Consider the following 19147-nt stretch of genomic DNA (forward strand, 5'->3'; position numbering starts at 1 on the left):
ATGCCACGTGGAGGGGTGCTCCAAGGACTGATACATTTTATTTTGTTAATGGCATGTTTTGCACATGGATTTTTAACCCGCACTTGCTGCATGGATGTATAATAATGACTACTCTTTTGTTTAACATTAGATAAGCATGAGATCACCGTGGCACAGCTGCATGTATAGTCACTCTTGAAGCAATTATACACCTAATTGGCTGACAATCTTGGCATTTTCAAAATAAACACAAGCCTTTTAAAGAAAGGGGACATATTTATGTATGAATAGTCAAATAAACTTGTTGGGTGTCAGCAATGGAGCCGTCTGGCACTGAACAGTTGTCTGATGACCCTGATCCTGGAGGCAAATCCCAAGATCAAGACACCAAAAAACAACATGAATCAGAGCAAAAATTATCCAAAATAACGCATAATGCTTTGGAGAACATTAATGTCATTGGTCAAGGCTTGAAGCACCTGTTCCAGCATCAGCGCAGGAGGTCGTCTGTTTCTCCACATGATGTCCAGCAAGTTCAGGCTGAGCTGGAGCCTGACCTGGATTTGGAAAGCCAAAGCGTCTGTGCTGAAATTGATGGTGTCTCCACCCACCCCACAGCTCTGAACCGGGTGCTTCAGCAGATCAGAGTGCCACCCAAAATGAAGAGAGGGACCAGCCTGCACAGCAGGTGGGGCAAGGGAGATGCCCCGAAAGGAAGCCCGCAGATCAACAGAAGGTCTGCTCAGGATATTCAGTCGGGTCGGCCCAGATCATCATCCACTACAGATGCTCCCACAAACTTGTCTGTGATGGAGATTGCTTCTTCTATCTATGTAGGTGGAGAAGAGGCCGCAGCAGCAGCAGTAAGTTACTCAGATTTACCTTTGATCTTTATCATCTCTTTGTATGTTTTCTTAAGCCCTTTGAAATCTTGTTTTGAAAAGCAGGTTTCTTTCAGCAAATTCAAATGGTGCTGTGTTCAAAAGCTTCTTCAGTGGTGAAGCGAAGGGTTTAAAAGATGCAAGCATTAGTCATTTTCTCACATGGCAGGTGGCTGATTTTGTATGTATTTGATCAGTGAAATGAGAGCTACTTTTGAAACATATTAGGTTGTTTGGATGGCGCACCTCAGTCAAGCAAGGAGCGATGGGCTGAGCAGCAGCCAGAGTAGTCCTTCTTAGCAACTGTTAGCTAGTTCCTGCAACAAAACCTTCCATTTACCTAGTCATTTGGTAAATGTTTTTAATTCCTCTCTTATTTTCTTTTGTATTTTATAAAAGCAAAGAATTCTAGTGTGAGTGGATGGTGCTGTTGGTCTTTTAGGCTGTGAGAGGCTCTGAGAGCATGGGCTGCAGCCTGTGCTGCTGTCCAGCCCCTCAGTGCTGGGTTGCCTGCACGTGGTTTGGATCAGCCTGGCTGCTCTGCTGATGGGGGATTACTGCTGTCTCCTTCAGTTTGTCCTGCCTGTGTGGGAAAAGGATTCACTGAAATGACAGTCTCTATTCTGTGACACGTTCTTGCAAAGTTTGCCTGTCAGCTTATTGATGATATCAAGAAGCAAGCAGTGTTTGTCTTACCATTTCTCCCCTTTCCCAGATCAATTTACTTGAAGCATTCTTGGAGTTTGATGGAGCTTTTTTTGTTTGCTTTTTGGAAGACTAGCTTTCTGATAAGCTAATTTTAGCTTGTTCAGGACACTGGTTCAGAGAGTCCTCTGAAAAACAGCCCTTAATAACAAAGGGGTCTGTGGAGGCTGGATATACTTTAGGTTGTTCCCTCTTGCAGAGAACATTGAAGGAGTCTGCCTGGAGCTGTCTGAAGCTTTTGCCTCTTGCTAATTGTTACAACAACAGAGACAGTAATAAAGCAGTTGTGAAAAGCATGCACTCTCCTGGGCTGGTTAACTTTGCGGTTAGTCAAGCCATTGAGAGTTGTGAGAAAGAGACATCATAATAGTTTCAGGTTTATTTGTATATTGCCTCTCTCTTCATTTTGAGTGAACTCACGATATTTGTTTCAGGAGAATTTTAGGGAAAATTGTTCGTTTGTTGATTTAAAACTGTAGTCCCTTTACGTCATGTATGAGCAGGGAGATTGAGCAGGCCTAAGCATATTAGGTAAATAATGTGGGAATATGGGGAAAGGTCTTTTCTCCCAACTGCACAGCTTGTCTGATGAAATGTTTGCCCGGAGTGGTGGTTTCCAAAGCAGAATGTGGGTAGGACAGTCCACTGTAGGAGTAGGAAGGAAATACTATTTGGTTTGTTTTATCTTTATTTTCCTTTCTAGTTTGTATTTCTGTGTACGTTTTAAAATAAGCATATTGTATTAGTTGAGTAGTACATACACATAGTTTATAAATAAGCATACATGTATTGGGAGTCCATGGTCAAACATTTTGTACTGATTAAGTGTGCAAAGTTTGGAAACCACTGCGATCACGTGGCAGGAGTGACAGGAAAAATGGAGACTGTTAATCTGATAGCATTCTGCTACAGCATTGTGCAGATGTGAGAACAAGTTTAGGAGTCACTTTTTGGCATATAAGGGCTTCTGATTAGGTGAAGCAGCCACTTTCACCCTGCAGCTGCCGTTCTCTGGAGCAGCATGGGGTGTGGAAGAGTGGCTGGGGATGGGGCCCCTGGCCTCGTCAGGCAGTCACCCCGCTGGGGAGCCATCCTGGTGCTGCTGGCTGTGCCCTCGGTGGCCTGAGGGACAGGGTGCATGGGCTTTCTCCCCCCTCCTTGTTGGAGAGAGGCAAGAGGGGGACTGGAGCCTGACAGAAGAAAACAAAATGAAGGAGGAAAGGCCACCTTTGGGGGCTAAACCATCAGAGACCTCTGTGACCAGTTGAGCCTTGGTAGAGCTTAGTGAATTTCTAGCTGAAAATTTAATATTTGCACCATCTTGTGACAGACAATAACAATGTATACTGTAGGTCTAAAGTGGCATGGCCAAGGAAATCCTGCTATGGAGAATGAGACATAAAATGAGAGGGAGATGTGAGGGTCAATCCCTTGTACTGAAATCACGTTGCACATGCCTCTTTTCTGTTACTACCTTTGTCTTTTAGCAGGTAGTCTCTAGGAGAGGGAAAAAAGATGGGTGGGAGAGCTGGGCTCTTTCTCTTCCTGGAAAATTTTCACAGGTTGGGGTGGTGTACCTCATTTTCTCTCCTGAGAACAGGTAACAGCACTATCTCACAGTGTGGCACAAGGGTTGGAAGAGCTATTCAGTAGTTTAGTGCCACCTTCCAAAAGTGGGGAATCTCTATCCCCTCATGCCTCCAAGACCCTGAAAGGTCAAGACTGCTGCAATATTGCTATGCAATCTGCATAATGTTGGGAGCTGTAAAAATCACATGAACTACGTTTGACTTAATTTGCACAGGAAGCAAAAACTAAAAATTGGAAAATACAAATGTTGGTTTTTTTTCTACAGAGAACAACAGAATGTTGTCTGATACTCCATGAAAAGCACTGTGTGTGTTTGCTGTATTAACAAAATATCTTGCTGTTATTTCAGTCTTGAGACATACTGTCTTGACTATGCCATGTGTTTGTACATACTAGGTTTAAAGTATGTTGATGCCACTCAAAGTTACAAATTAATGGGATTCAGCTTCAGGTTAAATGCAGATGATTGTACAGCTTTAAATAATATATAGCAGCCTTTACTGAATTTTCAGTAGAGATGTAATGCATTTGTAAATCAGCTCCATGTAAATTTTAAATCACTTATATGATTATTAGCAGAGCTTCTTGGTTTGTAAAATCAGTAAAGCATAATGCAGTCATTTGGTAAATCATCCTTATAATAGATGTCAGTGCTGTTTTCATTGGAGAAGCCAGCTTAGCATTCAGGCTGCTTCATTCCTGGAATTTATGACCATAAATTAATGAGTTGTTGTTAAGTTGCAAAAACTAACTCTTCTTTCAACAATTTGTATTGGAAAATTATTTACAGCACACTTCAAATGACAATCAGTAAAGAGCCAGGAAAAATCTGAAATCATTAGAGCAAACTTAAAGTTTGATGTAAATTCAAACTTTAAATACTGTCTTTATGTTCTGAGATATTTGAAGTTGTTTCACACAGTGTTACTTTAACCCTAAATTCTCGTATTTTATTTAACCTCACTGAGATTAGATTTACATAATGAAGCTTAAGAAATAGAAATAGTTTGTTTGAAGTGTCTGGCAGATAATGCTCAGTCATCAGGGTTGAGAGTCCTCTGGACCCCCGGGTTCTACCCAGCCTGTATGGATTGTCTCTACATCTAACTTTCACTTAATTTTTTTTGTTGTTTTGTGATGACTTTCTCAACACTTTACCTGTTTGTCTCCTTCAGCTTTTTGTGATTTTATCTTTTAAATAAATTTTTTACCTTTTCCTTTTAATAAAGCCACACCAATTTCACTTCCTTGGTTTTGGTGTTCGCTGCTGACAGTGATGCTACACTGACTCACCTTCCATCAGCAGGCAGTATTTCCTTCAAAATTATTTAAGAATTTCATAAATCCATCTATAATTAGAAAAATGTCACTGAGCTACAGCATTGATCCATCTGTTGTGAACATATGGGCTATACAAGCTACAAGGAACAGAGAAAGAACTCATAGAATGGAAAAGTTGTGATTTAATTATGACAAGAACTACGTAACATAGGATTTGTAGTCAAGCAATATAACTCTGTTTTCTGGTTCCTGTCTTCTGTCATGGTTTGCTTTTCTGGTACCTCCCCTGTCGTGACACAGCTTATTCCTGCTGGTGTTGGATGTGTGCCAGTGGTTCTGGGGCTCCTCTGCCCTGTCAGGTAACAGGTGTTGAACTGCACAGGGCTGTGACCATGCCTCGATGTCACCTGTGTCACTGTGCTGGCACTGCTCTTGTGGCAGGAATTCCTGCTCTGCCTTCCTTTCTTTCGTTATTTTTCTCCCAGTATTAAGATCTATGACAGCTAGGAAGAGTAGTGAACATTTTGTTTGCTTCACATGCTCTTCACCTGCTCACTAGGGTGTTGAAGTGAGAGGTGATGGGCTTAGTCAGGGAGCTGCAGGCACTGCACACCCTTGTGTGCCATGCATCCTACTGCTTTTAAGACTTGACTGTGACTGCAGAAGGTTTTGCGATGAGTAGATGAAGGAAGTCAGCAGACTTGCATTGCTGAGAAATTAGCCTTCATTTATATTTTATCAGAGGCTTATGTTATCAGAGCATTATTCTGTATGCTTTTGTGGGCTGCTGTGAAATTGTCAGTGCTTGTTATTGGAACGGCAGGAGCATTACTTGTTGCAGAACTGTTTTGTCAGGCATGGATGAGCAGGAGCCCATGTGCTTCAGTCTTGCTTACTACTGAAGCTTAAAGACCTGTTAAACACATCTGAGCTATTTCCATATCTTCCATGTTTTGTGAAGTCAAGCCCTGAGCGTCATCCTTCTGTGCAAGGCTGCGCAGTGATTGGAGTTTATGCTTCATGCTGCCTACATAAATGCTGTGTTGAGCTTGGCTAAAGCTTGTGATTTATTTGCTTGTTGGGTTGGTTGATGCTATTACATTTGCTTTTTAACAGTAGGTGCTATGTCTGAGCACAGACACTTTTCCTTTGGAAAAGGAAAAAACCCCTTATCAGCCTGGCCATGTCCACGAGGTAAATTGCAGAAGCGCAAAAGGAAATTTTGTAATTAAATTCCGAGGTATACTAAGAAACGCAGGCCCCCCTCATGGGGCGGCTGTGGAAGGGCAGGGCTCAGAGCAGGGATGGGAACTGAGTTTTCCAAACAGCTCCTCAGGGTCCCCTTCTGCCTGCATCACATGCAGAGTACTGTGTGCAAGGAAAAGATATGTGCAAGATTGATATTAGTTTGTCTTGCCTCTGTTCTGTCTTGGACTGTTTAAACTTCTGAAAGCTCCTATCCCATCACGGTTTTTTCCACCCCTTTTTTTCCTGGTGTCTTTGTTCCAGCTGTACGAACCAGATGGAAGTAATTTTTCTTCATGTGCTGGGCACCATTTTGTCATTTATATTGCATTTTTAAAAATAGCTGTAGCCAATGTGTGTCTTTCACTCCTGATCCACAGTTTCTGGCATGTGAGATGTCTTCTTAGGCCTCATGCTTCCTTTTCCAGGAGCTTCCTCTTTCCCCAGCCTGCTTATTTCACATGGCAGGGTCAGTTTCCAGCTGTCTCCTGATTAGATACACCTACACTTTCCTTTTCATGTCTGTAAGCCCATTACACACACACACAACCTCCCCCACTAAACACCGTGCCAGAAAGCTTTGCAGGGTGATGTCCTCAAAATGTTGTATTGTTAACTGAAGTGGAGGGTTGGGTTAGTTAGGTGTTGATATTTTTTTCCCCTGCCAATGTTTTATGTGTGGATGCTGCCACGTTTTGGAGACAGGAGTCTTTATTTCTTGTCTGTTTTGCAAAGCCCCTGGGCCGAGGTTGGACCCTGGGTGCTGGGGCCAGGCTGCAGTGTTACTGCATTGGCCCTGGGGCTCACAGAGGCAACAGAGCTGCCTGCTCAGGCTGTTCAGAGAATTCAGAGGTTCTCTTGCCGTACAACAAAAGCATAATACAATCTCTGCTTTAAGCACTGGTTTATGTGAAGAACAAGGTTTAAGCCTAGAGCAGCTATCAGAGTTTAGCAAGGGCTGTGATAGTCCCTTTCAGGTAAAGGTGGAAAACTCTGGTGGTGGTGTAACTTTGCCTGTAAATAGGTTGACCTTGTGTTAACTCATGTTTGTATGGTTCTTCAGAATAATGAGTTTTGGATAAGCCTGATGCTGTGGTACTGAGCTCCTCCACTCTTACTGGGAAGGAAGGACATTGAGTATTTTGTGGTGTAAGGGAGAATAAATTCTTAATAATCCTCTGCACACAAAATATTTTTAGTTCACAGTATTGTTCCATTCTCTGTTTTCTCAATTTGTGGTTGAAATAGAAGGACAAATGCTATCCCAAAACAGCAGATCAGATTTTTCTAAATACCTCATTTACATATATTTGCATGTGTAATAATCCTGCCACATGTTGTTAGGCTTGGTATAGAAGCTGAGAAATGATATTGTCATAGCATTGAAAGTGTAATAATTAAAATCTTACTGAGATACTTCACTTGGGCTTTTATTTCAAGCAGTCTAAACATTTTTGCATAGATCTTTTCTTGTAGATGCAACCCACTGAGCTGAGAGAATCAGGATAGTGATTGTTTGAAAATGGCTGAGCCTGCACGGATCTCATTTGGGTCTCACGTACTTACAGAGCTTTTTGTGGGGTAATTAATTATGTGTCCAGACCAAAACAATATTGATGTTTGAGAGATATGATATTATTGGTACTTTGGTGAGCAGTTGTGCCCACAGGAACTTTTATCCATGCCTGTGACCCACATGCAGGACCCAGCACCTGGCCTTGTGAAACCTCACTGTGATTTTACCATTGAGGTCCCTGTATGGCTTGCTGTCACCTGGGCATGACACCAGTGTTGGTGTTGGAGCATGGCTGTAGTGAGGTCAGTTTATTCAGTTTGGGTTCTGGACAGGGAATTGGTTTGGAATGTTTGGTGGAAGCCCTTGGCTGACACCTTCTGGCATCACTGAGAACACAGACCAACTTGGATTAATTTAGTATGAAGCCGTTTGGTGGATTTGCAGCTTTTTGGCTCCATAGGACCAGACATTTTCAGGTTGCCATTTGCTTGTCTTAGGGCTGCAGGAATGAGAGAACGGATTTAACTCTCCTGCAGTGGGATTCTCATAGAGCAGCTTTTCAAGGCTTCACTCACTTCAGTCCTACTGTATCCTGACAGAACTTCACATGTCCTCATCCACTTGTCAGTTTTGACAATAAGTTTTCATAAATATTTCAAATGTCTGTGGGTTTTGGTTATCAACTTAAATCTATATTCTGTTAATGTCCACATTTTAGAAAATTACTACATATACTTTTGGCATGTTTACAGTCTTCAGCTTGCAGCTGCATCAATATTTTCTAGATGATGTTAATCCCATGGGTATCACAAACCTACCAGCAATAAGCTTGCTTTTCTTAATTACTTACAGGGACTCCTTCCAAGTGTTCACACTGGTCTGCACACTGCATGATAACATAAACAAGACAGCAAGGTGCCATCCTTTCAGTATATGTAGCACAGTTCTCTCCAACTGTAAATAGTCTTAGTGGTCACTTATTTGCCAGAAATTTTTTGCAAATTCTTCTGTCCTAAACACCATGCAATACACCTGGGATAACCACCTGTAAAAAGGCAAAAGATAAAGAGTTTTTTATAACATTAAAACCATGTGGAAAGTCTACTGTGGCTGTGAAGAGTGTGTCCTGGATCTCTAAAAGATGACTTTGGCTTTAACCCATTTCCCCAAAGAATAAGCAGTCTTCGCACCATACTCTAGTGTTGGCTCTCCTCTTCAGTTTACATTCATGGCGAGCGTTTGGTAATTTTATTTATTTTTTTTTTTGTAACTGATTGAAGTAGAACATTTTGTAGTTTTGGCTGTAAGGAACTGGAAATGCTAGAAATTATTTCACTTTCAGCATCTGCATCTGAATCATGTTCAGCCAGCACCAGCTTGCCCAGTTCCTGTGAAGGGAGAACTTGTACTCTTTTGGGAGGGTGAAGCAGGAACTACCCTGACAGCCAGGTGTACAAGAACCTCGATAGACAGTGTGCAAAGAGCATTTCAGGACAGCAGGAATTTATCTTTCTTAAAAGTGGCCCTATGCACCTCTGGAGCTGCAGATCCAGGCTCCCAGCATATCCGAATGGGGTTGTGTCTTTGTGTCCAGGGCCGCTCTGGCTCCTGTGTGCCTGTGCCACTCTGCTCCCAGTGGAAAAGTCACCCCAGCATTTGTGCAGTGCAGGGTCATAGGGTTGCACTGTTTGTGTCTTGCAGCAAGATAAGATACTGGCAGATCACTGGGGAGGCTTAATTGCAAGTTGAGACAGGTCAGGAGTAGGCTGAGGGTTATTTCACAAGCTTAGAAATTAGTCTTCAGTTGCTTAATTGCCCCAGAAGCCCATTCTGCAACTGGCACTGTTTTCCCTCTCTGGGAGCAGTGACCTTTGTGCAGCAGAGAGGGGCATTAGGCTCAAAGTCTTGTGGGCAGAGGATACACACACACACTCTATATGGGAAGAGCCAAGAATCTGAAAGGTCCCATCCTTATTAGTCCAGATCTAATTTTTTACAGAAGGAAAAGTATTATTGCTGTTCAAATGTTATATACACACTTCTTATTTTATGATTCCTTCCCTCCATTTACACTCACCCTTCCAGTGTTCCTCAGGTCCTACAATTGGTGATGTTCTGGCCAGGTGTTATCACCTCAAGTTGTCAACAAGTGTCCTTCACTGGGAGGTTACATGGTTGCTCAATTATAAGGCTAAAAATGTAATCTTCTCTAGGCAGTGCTGTTAAAACTCAGTGCTACATCTTCTGCTGACGTGGTTCAGCCATGATAGAGCAAGCTCTGGAGACAGGTGTGTGCTGCAGCAGGTAGCAGAGCCATTGCAGATGTGTCATCAATGTTTTTGACTGCTCCACATCTTCCACAGTAGAATACCATCCAAGATCATCCCCAAACTTCTCTTAGGACTGAAATTGGGGTCAATTTCAGTAAAATCATGATTTTGAGCCATTGGGAAAAGGGCTGCACCATCTTTATCCCCATGATCTATAACAGCGGGGATGTCACCAAAGTGACAAATGCTTTGTTTGCCTGTTATTTAATGTACCAACACTGTCTATCATAGTTACAGTGCTAGTATCAAATTTCATGGCAACTCAAAAACATTTTAAGTAATTTCTAATTCTAGATTTGACTGTGATGCTGTGATATATACCTTATTTGTCATCCTTTGCAAAAGTTGTCATGAGTGCTTTCTGAAACAGTTATGTAGAAATTCTAAGTGTAATTTAGTTGGAAATTAATGTTAAAGTAATAAAACCTGGGCTTTTGCTTTGCAGTGGCCCGTACAGGAAGTGGGCAGCAGAGAGGAGAGATGTTGAGTGGTACCATGACGCTCTGCCAGGGTGCTAGGATCAGGCAGGGTTGTGGCACCACTGGATGTGTTTATCTGCCTTGTGCAGTTTGCAGGTGGAAGTCCTGAATAAAAGAGCTAATCTAAACTCCTGGTTCCAAATGGTGTGCAGGAAGGAAGCATATTTTACTGGGGCATGTTCAAATATTTTACAACTGTGGGAATGCTGTGACTTTCCTGATGAGAAGTGGAAATCTGCTGTACTAGAGCAGCAAACCGGTGCTGGCCAGGAACAGAAATATGGTCCCTGAAAAAACTGAAGTAATTTTTACTCTAAGCAGTGCAATGCTATGCCTGTGTCCCACTTTCTGTGTGTACTGAATGTGGGCAGGACAGGTGAGTCTTATCCAAAGTAAGACTGCCTAAACTAAAGCAGACGTGGAGGCCTGGGTTAGCCGTTAGAGAGGCGAAGTTGTGCTGATGGTGACTGCAGCCCGTCAGCAGCCGAGCTGCTGCAGTGGGGGACGTGGGCTTCTTTTTCCTCTCGGTCAACTTCATTTGTGAACTTGTTGAGAATTTTCTTAGGAGGACATGGCATCTTTTAAATACGTGAGTTTCTGGTGATCCTTAAATATGAAGGGCTTTGATATACCCCGAATCTGGAAGTGCTCATGGTAAGGTTAGAGGTTTGGGGCAATCTGGTCTAGTGGAAGGCATCCCTGCTCACAGCAGTGGGGTGGAATGAGATGGTCTGTGAAATGCTACCCCAGTCAGTGATGGGAAGAGGTGCTGGGCTGTTCTGGTAGAGGTGCAGGTGCGGCGGCAGTGCGGTGTTCTCCCGCAGGCGCGGCGGCAGTGCGGGGCTGTCCCGCAGGTGCGGCGGCAGGGCGGTGTTGTCCCGCAGGTGCGGCGGCAGGGCGGTGTTGTCCCGCAGGTGCGGCGGCAGGGCGGTGTTGTCCCGCAGGTGCGGCGGCAGGGCGGTGTTGTCCCGCAGGTGCGGCGGCAGGGCGGTGTTGTCCCGCAGGTGCGGCGGCAGGGCGGTGTTGTCCCGCAGGTGCGGCGGCAGGGCGGTGTTGTCCCGCAGGTGCGGCGGCAGGGCGGTGTTGTCCCGCAGGTGCGGCGGCAGGGCGGTGTTGTCCCGCAGGTGCGGCGGCAGTGCGGTGCTGTCCCGCAGGTGCGGCGGGTTCTGCCCGTGCCCGGTGGCGCTCGGGCCCGCAGGGGCGCGGCGGGAGCGGGCAGTCTGGTGCGGAGGGGGTGTGTGACAACGCGCGGCAGGGAACCCACAGCTCCAGCGCTGTCTCCTACAGCAGCCCATACCTGCTCTGCATGCAGAGACCTGGGGCTCGCTGTCATGAATCCAGAGCACTGAGGTGTTTTTAAGTGTTTTATTTTGAAATACATATAAAATAAGATGAAAGGGTTGATCCTGAGAACGTGTAGGTTTCAAAACATGAAATTTTAATCTTCCAAACCTTCTGCAATAAGAAAATGTCTCTCTTGTTGGTTATCTCAAAAGGTCCCTCTGTAAGAGGTTATCAGGAAGATGCCTTCGTGTTCATTTACATATGTCAAGCATTGATGTAACATTCATACATACGTATTTCTCCTAGCTTTATATGGTTCTAAAAGATAATTTTTAAAAACTGCTAAATACTGTGTATTTGATGTACAAGTAAAAAGCTGTAGAAGATCTCCATGAGAGGGATATTAAAATAAATAATTCTCTTCTTTACTGAGCATTTTCAAAAAGAAAATTATTTACAAGATATTTTGTACCAAAGATTAATTCTAATTATGTTTTATGTTCTCATGAAAGGGTATCGGGCAGAGGCACTAGTTCATTTTAAATTTGAAAATAAAATGTGGTGCCTTTTACTGAAATCTTGCTTTTTCTCCCTGCTTTTTCATCATGTTCCTGAATAAAAACAGAAGAATTCACCAATTAAGCTATTGCATAGGAATTAACTGCTGTAGGAAGGTAATATTAGGGAAAAAAGTTACAATAGCCCAGCAACAGGGGACTAAGGCATGTGTTCAGAACAGGAGCCATTAATTAACTGTGAAGATCATAAGCATCAGTTTGGAAATGCTGAATGTGAGGCCTTGGCTCCAGAGACAAAGGAGAATTTTGCTACCATCAATTTTGCTAATCTGGCCGTCCCATCTCGGTCTGATGTGGATTATATCCCAGCCAAACTGGCTCCATTCCTTATCTGTATCTCTGTGACCCAGACTGAGCCACAGGAGCCTGTTGGGGAAGGGAGAGCTGAGTGTCTGCGGAGGAAATGAGGCACCCTGAGTCCCAGGTGCAGGACAGTGGGTAGTCCTCAGGACCTTGGGCACCAAGCCCAGCGGGTGAGAGGCTGATTACCCAGAGCCACTGGTATCTGCTGTCAGGCAGCATGGAAGCAGGGAGGTTTGGGTGCAGCAGATAAGGTGAGCAGCTGGCTGTCCAGGCTCCAGTGCTTTACTCCAGTGCTGTGGTGGCTCCCACACTGCATCACTGACTCACTGCATATGTGCACGCTCTCACACTCTCTCACACTCCCATGCCATCTCACTCACTCTTACACTGTCATTCTCATCTCACACACACTTGCCCTGTTGGTCTCTGCAGAATGGGCATGTGAGCTTTCCCTGGTGCACAGCTGTTCAAGGTGGTGGTATGGATTTTCTGCAGTAGGAATTGAACGGTGTGCCTGAGGCTTCTGAATATAGCCAAACTGCAGAACAAGAAGTACTGACCCAGTTCAGGGAGGAGGAGGATGCAGCTGCTAGATGCAAAATCCCCATAGCGTCTGGTATCTCCTCTGCCAGTACAAGGTGGTACTTCTAGTGTCCCAGTCCTTTTAGTTTTCTGTGCTGTCAGCTCTCCATGGTCATAACAAAACTGAGGCCTAGTAACTGGGTAATGTACTTTCTGTATATTTCAAAAAAAGGAGAGCATTTTGAAAAGGAGTCCAAGTTCTGTCAGGGAATACTTTCCCTGTACAGAACGTGTCTGCGTTCAATATCCCTGAGTTACCCCTGGCTGGGAAGAATGCTACTGAATCCTGCTCTCATTTTACAGCTGGGATTTCGGTACTGAAGAATGCATCTATTGATGTTACTTTTGGATGACAGTTATAAAATAAACACCTCTGTTTAATCTTCATATAACTTTCCCTTCAACATCTATTTAAAGAACTGCACTGACTGTTCTCACAACCTTCCATGGCCCAACTGCAAATGTCTCTTCTATCTCTAGTGTCCAGATCACCTGATGACCTTAAAAATAGGCTAGAAACATTTTTCTTAACAAGGTAAATATTCTGGCCTAAGACACCTTCCTTTTTGTCCAAGACTATGCAATCATGCATGGCAGTAATCTGTACTTACCTATTACCTGCCATTGGGAAGGATTTTGTATGGAGTCAATGCACAGCTGACTCCTAACAGCCAGGTACACACCATTCCCATGCATACGGTGCTGTCTGGAGCCCCAGATTTGTCCTAGCTGAAGCCACAATGGTCCCTTTAGCCACTGTGCCAGTACTTGGTACCCAGTGGAGCTGAGGTCTGAGGACAGTGCTAGTGAGCAGCACAGTCCTGGATAATCCAGCACTGATACAGAGTCAAGACTCTTCAGGAACATGCTCTGGCATGGGAGCTGTTCCTTATCCAGTAGTTTTGCTGATAGTTACTGAGAAACTATTTTTCTATGTAGGTAAGGCCATGTACTGGAGTGATCAAGCCACGGCCATTTCAGTGTAGTGCAAAAAGGAAACCTTTCCTATTGCATGCAGGAGGCAATTACAAAATGAGTTGGAAATAAAAGCCTAAGAAGTCCAAAACTAAAATGGTGAGACAGGACTACTTCAGAAATATACTTGTTTCCAGAGATTTTTAGCTCCTCATTGTGTTTGGGGTTTTCCTCCTTCGTGTGTGAACATCCTGGCAGCTGCCTGAGCCTGTGCGTTGAGAGCCGGCCCCCTCTGCACAGCCCAGGCTGGCACTGTGTGTGTCCTGGCTGCAGGACTCCTGCAGCCCCTCGGAACATTGCTGCCAAGTGAGGTTAGAGCCCTGCAATCCCTGTTCTGCAAGATTGTACTGTGTCCGTCACTCACCAGTGCTGTGAGCGAGGAAGAACACTTTCAGGATCCGAAAGCCACTCTTGTCACGGCGTTTGAAGAACTCCAAGTGTACCTGTTTTATCACACATCTCTATTGCATATTGATGGCGGGGAGGGAGAAATACTTAATTGAATTATTTTCTAGTGATTGCAGCGGGGTCTTCTGTGCTGATTCCGGGGGCAGAGTTGACACTCCCGTGCCACAGTGTGCCAAGGCAGCGGGAGCTGCACGGGACGGGCTTGCCCGTCAGGGGGCCCCGGGGCGGGCGCAGCGCTCGCCGGAGCCCCGCAGGGCCGGGCCTTGCCGGCGGCGGGGCGGTGCCGGGGCGGTGCCGGGGCGGTGCCGGGTGTGTCTGTAGCCGCCCCCCGCAGCGGCAGGCGAGAGCGCCGCGCCCCGCACTGCCCTGCCCTATCCTGTACGGCCCGGCCCGGCCCGGCCCAGCGCCGGGCTCCTCGGAGCAGCGCTGGGCCAGGACACGGTGCCGGCCCCGGCGCCCGAGGATGCGCAGCGCCCGCTGAGCGCCGGCGGCTGCCGCCCCTCGCCCGCCGCGCTGCCCGGCCCCGCGGCGGACCATGGTGCAGCGCTTCAGCCTGCGCAGGCAGCTCTCGAAGGTGGGTGCGAGCCGCGGGTCCCGCAGAGCCGCGCCCGTGCGAGGAGCCCCTCCGCCTTTGTTCGCGCCGGCACGGACACAAAGGCTCGGGCGGGCGGGGGTCCGCCGATACCGCAGCGGTGCCGGTTATGGGACTCCACGCCGGGCCAGGGGTACGCGGGAGGGGACAGCGGAACTGACGGGTGTGCCCGCGAGGTGCCTGTGAGAGCGCTCACACGTGTGCTTTGTCCTGGGCAGAAGGTCCTTAGCCGTGTGAGCCGTCCCAGTGACATACCTGCGGGGACGGGGGAGCGTGCCCTGCCCTGTGCAGGCTCAATAGCCCTCACTGGCAGCACGGAGCTTCAGAACAAAGGAGCTGCCATGTACAGGTTTTGCTGTTCATTAATTGAAAGTTTTCGAATTCGTTTTAAGAAGCTGCCTTAAGAGTGAGAATAGTCAATCCAAGTAGATTGTAGATTGTCACTGAATCCAATGCATGTAGTTGGAAAAACATTTGGAAAAATCCATCCATGAATAAAAGTGAGTCTGTGTAGGACACTGCAGGTACGAACTGTTCTAGGGCTGCCAGCACAGCCCTGTTTGTACACCGTTTGTACACCATTCCCAGTGAGCAGACTTGGCTGTGGATGTAAGAGTTACAGTACTGGACTCTTAGAAGCCAAGCTGAACTTTCACTTTACATTTAAGCTGTTCTTCTCTGTCCTCCCCACCCCCTTGTGTGTATTTGTAAAGGTTTTAAAACGCAGTCATCAGAATTCTATAATGCTGTCGTCAGCATTTAAAATGGGTCAGAATTCACATCCTGCAAACTGTCTTGGGAAAAGCCACAGCTTTGCAATAATGTGGTATCTTTCTAATTAATTTGTAAATTTTTTACTGCCTCCTCATCTTAAAGAAACTGATGTGGCCATTTCAGGGAAAACTTAAACTTGCATCTTTTGAGGGTTTGCCTTTTTACGTGTCAAGCTGTGTCTGCAAGCAGAAGTCTCCACAGACACTCTGGAGTTTATTCTTCCCCTCAAAAGAGACTTGATCTAGTTAGTAATGAACTTTGTATCTAAGCTTTATTTATGTAGGGCAGCCAAAATAGTTTTAAATGAACTCATTTGGATAACTCCATTTTAATCCTTGTTTTTCTGGGTGGGCAGGGTGATTTGTAAAAATGTTTTCACTGATTTTTTTACTATAGGAGAACTGTTTTCAATTTGTTTTTCTGACTCTGTCCATTTTTGTGTTGTCTGACACAATTGTGTCTTGCACTGCATTAGCTCTGATTGTGTCAAACCTACTCTACACAATTGTCTGGCCCTGACATATTCTTGATTTCTCTGTTTTAATTGTAAAAGTTGCACAGCTCTTATAGCACGGTGAACTGAAGGAGAAAATGAGAGCTTGGTGTGTGTTTACCAAAACAAAAAGCGTAGTTGTGTGAACAATTGGAAGGGATTATGTTGTCTCAGTTTGGATATAGGATGAGAACTGCATCTCCCTGTCTGCTCACCGTGCTTTAGATGGGACTGGGAAGTCCCTGTGTGTTGGAGTCCTTGGTGGAAGGGGAGGCAAGTGGTGCTAAACACCACCTTTTGTCTGCTGTAAGGAAAGCATAGAAAATATGTATGATTTTGCTGATACCTTTATCAGCTGAAATGCAATAACTGCCAGACTGTGTAAAAATAAACCAGAACTTTATTAGTACTTCTTGTGTGAAAACCTTGGTTCTTTTATAGATGGTGACTTACACTTCAGAGTTGGCAAATCCTTTTGTAGGACCTGGAGCACCTGCTCCCAGGGTGTGTCCATCCACCCTGTCCACTTCTTGTGTGAAATTGGACATTATTATGTGGCATTCCTGTCTTATGCTGCTGCAAGGTCAAAATTGCAATTTCTAACCACATTTAATGGTGGAGGCTTCAAATAGAATGGGGCTGTGCAGATTTGAGAGCTGCAAACTGAAAAATTCTGCCACCAGTGCTTATAAAACTTGAGCAAAGAAAAAGTAGGACTTCATGCAGGAAGGAGAAATACGGCCTCATGATCCAGGCTTTAATCTCCAAGATCTGCTTTTCCACGGGGCTGTTTGCACTGCATGGCTTCTATCAAATCATTTCAGTTTTCCCACTCTCCATCTTCCTCCTATGAATGAGGTTAATGCCTTTCTCTTATTTACATAATGGCTATCCAGTGTTAAAATACTATTCTGAAGAGGGCTGTGTAAGCATTTAACTGTATCTTAATTTATGAAATGTTTGCATTTGATAACCAGTTTTCCCTGGCCAAATTTGGTGTTTTCAGAGTCTATTGGTTCAAACTGCTCTCTATCTTGTACTGTTTGGAAGTCCTTGGAGGCCCTGCAGTTAGTCACCTAAGATCTCAAGAAGTGCAGTTGCTGATATGTTGCATTTGGAGAAATCCCTCACTGTTGGGGTGATAGTACAGAAATGTATCCAGCTGTTACGCAACTTGAATTTGTTCAGATGTTTTAGCTGTGTTTATGGAAGGAGAATAATGGAGACAAATTGAACTGTATTTGAGGATGTTTTCCTAAGTTATCATGCATCCCCTTTTTCAAAAGTTGGGATTTGCCTGTTCTTTCAGTCATATTTGCTCAGTGCTCCCAAAGTGGAGGGAGCTGACTTGCTCACCTTACAGCAATCTATTCCTATGGACAGGAAAAGTAAAGGAGCAAGATGGCTTTTTGGTTTTGGGTGTTTGGTTGGTTGGTTTTGTTGTTGGTTTTGTTTGTTTGTTTTGGTTTTTTCCTAACTTGAGATATGGTTTGGATCTCCCTGAGATCAACTGGTATTTGAATAGGGAGTTCAGCATAGAAAACATTCCTTTCTTGAGTTCTCAGATTTGATACAATTTAAAATAGACAGGAAGAATTGCTAAGGAAACAAGGTTCTTGTCCTTCAAAGATTTGCTGTGAAAGTTTTGGTATGCATGAAATAGAAAATTGTATTTGGATTTGAAATATAAGTAATAAAATATTTCAGCAGCATATTATAATTGCTGTTGTTTGAGCTTTGTGATAGGGCATTCAGAGAGCACACACTTAGCAAGAACGGAATCCAAGATTGCCAGAATGCAAACTGAAGTTTTGCTACAAGAGGGTTTTTGTTGAGTTTTTTTCCTGGAGTGCCCTTGGTAGATGTTCAACTGGAGAAAAATATTTTCTCTGTGTTATCTTCACATTTTGTGGTTTTACTTAACTCTTGGAAGCCTGTGAACACTGAAGTCATGTCCGGAAAATCTGTAACTTGTAAAAGTCTCCATTCTAGAATCACTAACTTCTCCCAAAGAAAAAGAAACGTTGGAGTGCTTCAGTTAGCACAGGATGGTCTTTGTGCAGGCACAGTTTGTGCTTGTTCAGGCATGTCTGCCTCGGAAGTGCACTGAGACCCACTGCCTGCACTGTGGTGTGAGAGCTCCCAGGATCCTGTTGATAGTGGACAAAAGCTTACAGGGGAAAGAAATATTTCTATCATCAGAAAGAAATAATTTCAGCCTGCTGCCATTGGCAACAGGAGCAGAGGAAATGAAGAGCTTCAGGTTGCTGGGGAGGTGGTGTTTCACTGGAGCCTGAACTGCAAATACTGGTGCAGAACTGCTGCCCAAAGGTCATCAGTGTCTGGAACTGATGTATTGGAGTGGAACTAAAGTTTCTTTTCTGCCCCCCAGAAAGAATATAGGATTTTAATAGCTTGCGTGAAAAGTAGAGGAAGAAGAAAATACTGCTTTTCATGTCAGAAGAGAGCAAAAAAGCTGAAGACTCTGCAAAGGTTATAGATTGTTATAGATTTAAATAATTGTTATAGATTTAAATAATCGGGTTGCAAACTGCCAGGCAAGGAATTTTCCTTGGCCACTGAAGTTCAGTCACAGTGCACGTAGTGTGGCTGAATCTCCTGTTTTTCCAGACCCAGATGAGGAATCCCTGGATAGGTGTTCCCCTACAACGCCACGTGGAATACTGGCAGGACTTGGGCACCACAGAATTCTGTGGCCTCAGTGCTACAGGTTTCTCCAAGCAAATTCCTGTGGTGTGGTTGGCTGTCGAAACCAGAAAGCTGGTTGCTGCAGATTTTTTGGTTTCAGAGCTCATCAGCTGTTGTTCATCTGTTTTTCACACTGAACAAATTATAAACATCTGCATTAAAGGGAAATCCTTCCCATGTAGAGTCTGGTTTGGAGGGGCACTTGCTCTTCTGTTACATATGTTCTCAAAACAATTGAGGTATGTTGATCTTTTCTTGTTCTTCACTGACTACTTAATTTCTACATAGTCTTCGAGAGTTTTCTTATGTAAAATACCATGAGAATGCCTTCATTCATTGTGTGGGAAGAACTGTGGATAACTGGGAGGGACAGTAGGTCAACTTTATCAGTTCACTGACAGCCTGTGCCAGTGGGTTTATCATCCTTCTGTATTGATGTAGGC

General features: G+C 44.6%; 1 protein-coding gene across 8 annotated transcripts in view; it reads left to right on the plus strand.

The window, feature by feature from the left end:
* TMCC1 (transmembrane and coiled-coil domain family 1) overlaps positions 1–19147 on the plus strand; it is a 64923-nt gene that overhangs the window by 13458 nt on the left and 32318 nt on the right. For 4 of the 8 annotated variants that reach the window (XM_041464236.1, XM_041464252.1, XM_041464229.1 and 1 more), the window contains one exon: positions 598–842. The exons of 2 other annotated variants lie outside the window; for them this stretch is intronic. In XM_041464236.1, coding sequence (XP_041320170.1) covers positions 639–842 — 204 coding nt within the window. In that variant the 5' untranslated portion in view covers positions 598–638. Of the gene's footprint in view, positions 1–132; positions 843–14656; positions 14711–19147 lie in introns of those variants that run through there. 2 more of the 8 variants (XM_041464219.1, XM_041464276.1) reach the window with 2 other exon arrangements.

The sequence above is a fragment of the Pyrgilauda ruficollis genome, unplaced genomic scaffold (genome assembly GCF_017590135.1).
Source record: "Pyrgilauda ruficollis isolate IOZ18807 unplaced genomic scaffold, ASM1759013v1 scaffold10, whole genome shotgun sequence".
NCBI classification, from domain to species: Eukaryota; Metazoa; Chordata; class Aves; order Passeriformes; family Passeridae; genus Pyrgilauda; species Pyrgilauda ruficollis.